At 35.7% G+C, this 8,811-nt stretch overlaps 2 protein-coding genes across 2 annotated transcripts; one reads left to right on the top strand and one right to left on the bottom strand.

The window, feature by feature from the left end:
* Positions 1-1,334: 1,334 nt before the first annotated feature.
* LOC133298914 (uncharacterized) lies at positions 1,335-2,348 on the top strand. The gene has a single exon (XM_061498304.1). It carries the CDS (start codon positions 1,335-1,337, stop codon positions 2,346-2,348), a length of 1,014 nt encoding a protein of 337 aa, XP_061354288.1.
* Positions 2,349-5,224: 2,876 nt separating this feature from the next.
* Positions 5,225-7,032, bottom strand: LOC133298909 (cytochrome b6-like). The gene is given in 3 exon segments (XM_061498298.1): positions 5,225-5,536; positions 5,539-6,136; positions 6,138-7,032. Coding segments are annotated over 3 exon segments (669 nt in total). The 5' UTR covers positions 6,162-7,032; the 3' UTR covers positions 5,225-5,489.
* Between the last annotated feature and the right edge of the window lie 1,779 nt (positions 7,033-8,811).

Here is an 8,811-nt window from a genome sequence, read left to right as displayed (position 1 = left end):
TTTAATTCATGAATCTTTGTCTTGTTAATTTCTTGCAATTAGTTTCTCCATATTTTCGATTCTGTATAGCTGTTACTATATGCTTCAAACTCTGGTTCTTATTTTCTGATCTTGAATAAAGTTCATAATCAGAGGGCGTTTAACCCTTTTTAGGCCCCAGGACGTAGGAAACTCACTAACACTGAGTTTCTGAACCTGTAAAATACTGGTGTATCTTTCTTTATGCTTTGTTTTATACTGCTTGTTATGGTCAGCTGGTAATTGTTTGTGAAAAGTGTTCCCAAAATTACAACACTTTGAACCCTTTTTTGAGTCTCTGCAACTCCTGTTGAAGTGTTGGGGAGTGTCGGACACGACACGTCAAATTTTTTGAAGTGTCAATGCATCATAAGTTCTTAGGCATCGGTGGAGAAGACAAATTTACTTTAAGGGAACAACTTCGGTTGGGCTCAAAATTTCTGCATTCGTTTGCATTTACTTTGTTGTTCCTCTGTTGCATGTTCTTGTTCTTTATTGTTTCTATTTTTGGATTCATCTACACAGGTTCTTCCTGCTTTCATTTATTGTTTTACGTATAATGGAACTAACAATAATTGGGGATCAAGGGTCTATGTTGTAGTGATGGATTAGTGAATTTAGTTTAGCATGTATTAGCTTAGAAGAGCCGCTAGAGGTACTGCAGATCCGTAAAATCCAGAATTGACTTTTTAATATTGCAAAGCAAAAACAACTTTCAATTTAGTTTTGCCACGCTTTCATTTTGAAAAAATTATTCCAAACAGGCTCAATTTTAGACTACCAATCCACCTTTGAAAGCTTGGATAGTAGAGTACTACAGGTTCCTCCTCCACTACTCAAAAGTATCTTCATCTCCATGGGGAAGAGAATGTTGTGTCACAAGCTTATTGTTATCCTAATTATTTGTTATTAGATTAGTTTATCTTTATTCTTACCAGAGTCATGCTCATCTAACTCAAGCCCAAAGCTAATTGATCCAGGCCCAACTCATCAAACTAACTCTTCCTCTTCACATGGGATCAAGCCACGTGGAACCAATCACAACAGATGAAGAATAACTAACTTAGCTCTCAGTTTGTTAGTCAGTTAGGAATTTGTTGTAAACCTTTAAGCTTTAATCATTGACTATATATCTAAACTATGTAATCGTTTTGCAGTAGTGAAGAAGAATGATTCATTTTTTACATTTTGTGATGGTATCAGAGCTCTCATTGAGCTCTGGTATTCTGCTTTGAAGAGTTCTTTCCTTTCGTTTGTTCTTACTTCGTTCGTTTGTTCTTCTTTCAATTTCTTTCTGATTTTCTTCAATCAGTTTCATGGCGAATCTTGTTCACGTTCCTAATCCACAAACTAACCCCTCTCATCCTTTGTTCTTGCATCCGAATGAAAGTCCAGCTTTAGTTTTGGTTTCACCACTCTTAAATGGTGAAAACTATCACTCATGGGCTCGAGGGATGAAGATGGCTCTAATTTCCAAAAACAAGCTCGGTTTCATCGATGGAAGCATTCCTGCACCAGATCCATATGAACCTACATTTTCTGCTTGGCAAAGATGTGATACGATGGTGATGGAATGGATTCAAAGATCCATATCAGCGTCTATAGTGAAATCAATCATTTGGATAGAACATGCTCGTGATACTTGGTTGGATTTACAAGAACGATTTTCTCAAGGAGATGTGTTTCGATTCTCCGATTTGATGGAAGAAGCTTTTCGATTACATCAGGGAGACAGATCTGTTGCTGATTATTATACACACCTCAAAACAGTTTGGGATGAGTTAGACAATCTCAAACCTCTCCCTAATTGCATCTGTGTTGTTCCATGTGTGTGTGGAGCAATCACCAGAATGAGAGAATATCGCGAGCAAGAACAAGTTATACGGTTCTTGAGAGGATTAAACGACCAATTTGCATCTGTAAGGTCTCAAATCATGCTGCTAAGTCCATTACCAAACATCAATAGGTCCTTTTCACTTGTTTCTCAGCAAGAAAGGAAATTCAAATTGGATAATCATGTGCCTGATGCGAATCAATCATCTGTTTTTAATGTCACAAACCGAAGAGGAGGTCCTAGTTCTGGAGGTAGATTTAATGGCACATTCAATAATGGCACATCTAACAATGGCAGAGGAGGTCCTATTTACAGAGGAAGAGGTCGAAATTTTGGAGGCAGATCTCAACCTAACCGCATATGCACTCATTGTGGCAGAAGCAACCATACAATTGAGACATGTTATCAGTTACATGGATTTCCACCAGGTTATCACACAGGCAATAGAACTTCTAATACAAATGCTGCTAGCACAGATTCTCACAACTTCCATTAAGATGTTTCGGTTGCCTCCAATTCAGAACCTTACATGCATATGACCAAAACTGAATATCAACAGCTGATGGACCTTCTGCATAAGTCTCCTTCTACTGGTCCTCTTGATGCTCCTGCAACAAATCATGTGAGCAACATGGCCCAAGTTTCCAGCATAAACACAACCGAAAGAAACAACAAATCAGGTAGCCCAAATACTCACTGGATCGTGGACACAGGTGCAACAGACCACATCACACATTCTATTTCTGTGTTTGCTTCAATTCATGCTATTACTCCTCTTTCAGTAATTCTCCCAAGTGGATCTCAAGTTTATGCTCATTATTCAGGCACCATTCAATTAACTCCCGATTTAGTTCTCCATGACACTCTATATATCCCACAATTTCATGTCAATTTGATTTCTGTATCAAAACTTATCACAACCCTTAACTGCTCACTCACCTTTGATTCTGAACTATGCTTCATCAAACAGATCCCATCACAGAGGATGATTGGTACAGCTGAAAGGAGAAATGGCTTGTACATGATAATCAATAAAGAGGCCCAACATACAAATAAAGCAGATGGCAGTTGTGGAGCTATCACAAGCAGTACAGATGAATCTGTCTTATGGCACAGACGATTGGGGCACCTCTCAAAGAATGTTCTACATAATATGTCTTTGTATTTTCCCTTTATTCCTTCTGCACATGTAACTCCATGTGATGTGTGTCACTTAGCAAAACAACGAAGACTTCCTTTTAATTCCAGTGAGACTAAAACCAATAGAGTGTTTGATTTGATACATACAGATATCTGGGGTCCATTTTCTACTACATCAATGAATGGTTATCGTTTCTTTCTTACTGTGGTTGATGATTACTCACGATTTACATGGATATTCCTTATGAAACACAAAAGTGAAACTCGTCAGCACATCCATGATTTTGTTGCATTTGCTGAGACACAATTTAAATTTTCCATTAAATCCATCCGTAGTGACAATGGAATAGAATTTGCTATGACTGAATTCTATAAGAGAAAGGGAATTATTCACCAAACCAGTTGTGTTGAGACCCCCCAGCAAAATGGTTTGGTTGAACGCAAGCACCAACATTTGCTGAATGTAGCCCGTGCCTTCATGTTTCAAGCTAATCTACCACTTCCATTCTGGAGTTATGCCATCCTCCATGCTGCTTATGTTATCAACCTATTATGCTCCCCTCTTCTGGACAATAAAACACCATACCAGATATTATATGGGAAGGATCCTTTGCTGACACATCTAAAAGTATTTGGTTGTCTATGTTATGCCTCAACCCTGTTGTCTCACCGCACTAAATTTACTCCTCGAGCCCGCAAGGCTGTGTTCTTAGGATTCAAAGAAGGAACAAAAGGCTATCTCATATATGATTTGAATTCCAGAGAGTTTTCATTTCAAGAAATGTGGTGTTTTATGAGTCCCATTTTCCCTTTCATATACCTCATTCATCAGCCAACTCACCATCACATTCCTCTCACCCACACCAACCAAACAACCCTTTTTATGATGTTTTTGGTCCAAACATACAGCCACGTGACCCTCCAAATTCATTCTTATCTGCACCAGATGTCCACCCAACCTTCATCCAAACTCCAACTCATATTCCCTCACCTATTCCACTCATCATAAACAATCCCTCATCAACCCACTTACCTGTCAACACCGAACCACATCAACCTCCAAACTTTAACACCTCATCTACTGATACTGATACACTGCATGAGACCATATCTTCAGATCAAGCCACGTCTCAGCCAGATGTCATCATGCATGCCAATCTTCGTTGTTCCTCACGTGACCGAGTTCCTCCACGGTACCTTATTGATTATCATGTTGGGCTCTCCACAGCTACCAAAAGTCATCTATGTGATTCAACCTTTCCCACCAGGTACCCCTTATCTTGTTTTATCTCATATAATACTTGTACTCCCTCATATCAGCATTTTTGTCTCAACTCATCATCTCATATTGTGCCACGCACATACACACAAGCTGCCAAGTCCCAACATTGGCAGCAAGCCATGACAAAAGAATTGGATGCTTTAAAATTGAATAATACTTGGGTGATGGTACCTCTTCCTCCTGGTAAACAAACGATTGGATCCAAATGGGTTTATAAGATCAAATATCAATCCAATGGATCCATCGAAAGATACAAAGCACGCTTGGTTGCCAAGGGCTTCACACAGCAAGAAGGAGTGGATTACTTTGATACATTCTCACCGGTTGCAAAGTTGACTTCTGTTCGCACATTGCTTGCCATAGCTTCGACCAAAAACTGGTTTCTTGAGCAGTTAGACGTTGATAACGCATTTTTACACGGAGACCTCAACGAAGAAGTTTACATGAACCCTCCTCCTGGTCTATCATCTGGGAATCTAGTTTGCAAGCTCCAAAAATCGTTATATGGGCTCAAACAAGCCAGCCGCCAATGGCATGCCAAATTGTCCTCTGCCCTTCTGTCTTTGGGATATATTCAAGCCGAATCAGATCACTCTATGTTCACATTTCGAACTGCCACTTCCTTCACAGTACTACTCATTTATGTTGATGATGTAGTACTCTCAGGTGACTCTATGACAGAAATTCAACGGGTGAAAGACTTCCTTCATGCACATTTTCGCATTAAGGATCTTGGCAAATTACGTTATTTCCTTGGCTTAGAAGTGGCTCGCTCAAAGTCTGGCATACTTCTCAACCAACGAAAATATGCTTTGGAATTAATAACAGATGCTGGCCTCCTTGCTTCTAAACCAATGACTACCCCAATTGTTCCATCCTTCTCTGCCACTCAAGCCCAAAGTCCTCCTTTATCTGATGCCTCCATTAATTGTAAATTCAAATGTGACAGATAAGAAAAAAATCATATATCTGTACGGCCCAATTAATAGTTCAAGTCACACACTCCCATAATCCATTTTTTCTTCGGAGAATTCCCTTCAACTATTTGTGTATGTAAAATCAAATACAAATAATCTAATTTTCTTAAGTTGAAGGCAAATATCTAAATACATGTCTTATCTTTTTAAATAATCCATATTAGTAGCAATGAAATACTATTGCCCCCCCAAATGATAAATGATTCATATTATCTACAACGGACCAGAAATGCCTTGCTTACGTATCATTGGAAAGTGCATTAACATAAATACGGAAGTAAGAAGAGGTAATACAAAAGTATGTAAACTATAAAAACGAGTCAAGGTAGATTGTCCCACACTAGCACTTCCACGTAATAACTCTACCAAAGACGATCCTATTACAGGAATAGCTTCGGGTACACCTGTTACAATTTTGACTGCCCAATAACCAATTTGGTCCCAGGGTAAGGAATAACCAGTTACACCAAAAGATGCAGTCAATACAGCCAAAACTACACCCGTAATCCAAGTCAATTCGCGGGGTTTTTTAAAACCACCAGTAAGATACACACGAAATACGTGCAAGATCATCATTAAAACCATCATACTTGCCGACCATCGATGAACTGATCGGATTAACCAACCAAAGTTAGCCTCAGTCATTATATATTGCACAGAAGCAAAAGCCTCAGTAACGGTCGGACGATAATAAAAAGTCATAGCAAACCCCGTCGCTACTTGGACTAAAAAACAAGTAAGTGTAATTCCCCCTAAACAATAAAATATGTTGACATGAGGAGGAACATATTTACTAGTTATATCGTCGGCAATCGACTGAATCTCGAGACGTTCTTCGAACCAGTCATAGACTTTATTGAGATAGGTAAACCAACGAACCCCCCCAGAGAACCGTATATGAGAATTTCATCTCGTACGGCTCAAACAAAAATACCCAAATATTGGTTTTAACGTAAATGGATATGTGTAATAGAAAGTTTGAAACTTTTGAAGTGAATCCTATAATTCCGACGTTCTCTGTGGTTATAATGCCAAAATATCAAGTCGGCTCACGGATCTTTCTATTAATCCTTACCGGCCTCCTGAATATTCTATTATTTATTTCAATTTTTATTTGATTTTGTATTTTCGTGTGTAATATGATTTTATTGCTGTCTTCTTTATTCTTCTTATTGATAGAAATTCTCTTGTTAACACCCTATTAATCAATAAAAAAAAAAACCTCAGATTCATACCAGAACCACGATGATTCAAAACAAAAAAAACCTTTCATAGAAGTCCAATAATTCCCCGAGTAAGAACCGCTGGATCATCACTTATTCAATGAATAGATAGAATGAAAAAATCCAAAGAAAAATCTGTACTTTGATCAAAATAAAGATAAGCGCCAGCATCTTGAAAAAATCAAAATCTTTCGATGTATTCTTCGTATTCTTCTAACTCTTTGAAACATTTTTTAAGTCCGGTTGCGAGGTCTAAATATGAAATGAGGTATGAATCATAGTTCTAATATTTTTATTTTAAAAGAAATTTTTTATATTCCGTGCTCCAGATACTAGAAAAAATATCTGACGGGATAAAACCGTCTCTCTATCAAGACGACAGATCCATTTTATGCTCTGTACTATGAACGGGATCAATTATAACAAGTCACACACTCATATTCCGGAAATAAAGAAACAAAGAAATTTCACGGTCGAACTACCAAATGAAAATAGAATGGGCTAAAAATAAAAAGAACTAAAGACTTATTTTTGTATTGAAAAGCTAGTTAGTCGGTTCTTATGAATCTAATTCATAGAAATTCCGTCTAATAAAATGGACGAATTATAAATCTCCAAAATAATAGATAGAAAGATCGCAAATAGTGCCATTGCAACACCCATCAAAGGAGTAGTCCCCCACCCCGGAGCGACTTTACCATATTCTGAATTCAAAGGTTTTAATAAATCTCCTACAACAGTTCGTCTTGGACCAGATCTGGAACTATCCTCAGCGGTTTGTGTAGCCATAAATCCTATTTTTTACTCATTGAGATCTGTTGACTTTGTATACCATTCTGCTGTAAATAAAGGGTCTTATTCTATACGACGTCGTTTCGATGAACATTAGATAAAGTTATCTAAAGTAACATCGGAAACTTTTTTCCCCATTAAATTAAGCTAAATACAACATGGCGGCTTTTACAAAGATTTGGTAATATTCCTGTACATGATTGATTATAGACTCAGGTAAGTTGAAAAGAGATTTATAGTTTTCGAGAGATGATATTCTTGTGAATTCGGTTTTCAATTTATAATTCACGTTTGGTTAAATTTCCAAATGACCTTGGCCTTTATTTTGTCTTTTGGGTGGTTAATTTGGGCACTAATTTTTCTAGTTAAAAGGATAAATGAAATGAATGGATTGAAAAACAGTAGGAACTCAAATCAATTTGCATGAGAGTACGTAATGCACTTATGTATTCATCTAATTTGCATGTTTACCTACTTTGTATGATCAAAATTGTTATATTATTTAATTATGTATAGTTATAACATCAACAAAATGGGATTGACATGAAGATGAAGTCATGTATTGCATGATTCAACACTATATAAGCATGATTATATGATTACAGTTTATAATTACAACTCAAACACCCTTACCCTCAAGTAATTCATATTCTAACTAATTTGTCTTGAGTTCAATTTGACTCGTTCTTCTTAAAATTATTATAGCCTTAAAGAATTTAATTTTACTCTATATTAGTATAAAAAAGAATTTATATTAATTTAACTGCATTGCCATTTTCATATTTCAGCATCTTAAATATTATTATTACTATTAGCTTATTAATGCATCTTTTTTTTTCTTCTTTAATTATTTTTTGAATAAAAAAATATATTATACTAATAATGGATCTTTAGTAATTATTAAATTGTATTATTACGTATTATTTAATTTTTTAATTTATATAAAATAATGAAATAAGTTTTTTCACTTAAATTTTCTAATTAAAAAATATTAAAATATCAAAAATAAAAAATATAATGACAATTTAATTATGATATTATTTTAATAATTCTATACATAAAAAATTTATTTCAATTTTGATATCTAAAATGTTTTTATGTATAAATATTTTTTATGTATGAAATCCAAACTTAAAAATAATTTTATGTAGACTTTCAAGAATTATGTGATTTTTTTTAATGTTTGATAAAAATATGTTGAGAACTGAAATATTTGAGTGAAAGATGAAGTTAGTTATTGTACAGCTGTAGAGGTATATAGCATTTTCTGTTTTGAGCCCATGTGCTCACCTTTTGCTCCATTCAGTTAGTTTTTCGAGCCCATGTGTTCACCTTTTGCTCTATTCAGTTAGTTTTTCTTATTTTGTTATTTTTCTTTGGCTGTTGCTTATATAAGGCCACTGTTCATTGTACGTATGATTGATTTTAGAATGAAATTGATAATTTCAAATTTTCTGATTTTGTTATTCTAACAGGATCTTCAATATCAGAACCCAGGGAGATAAGAAGCTAAATGAGAGAGAATTCATAAAGGAAAAGTGTTTT

The sequence above is a fragment of the Gastrolobium bilobum genome, unplaced genomic scaffold, assembly GCF_033153095.1.
Source record: "Gastrolobium bilobum isolate Gb01-03AN ecotype WA unplaced genomic scaffold, APGP_CSIRO_Gbil_v1 utg16768, whole genome shotgun sequence".
NCBI lineage: Eukaryota > Viridiplantae > Streptophyta > Magnoliopsida > Fabales > Fabaceae > Gastrolobium > Gastrolobium bilobum.
Note: the sequence above shows the minus strand (reverse complement) of the source record. Positions and strands in the feature narration are given on the sequence as shown.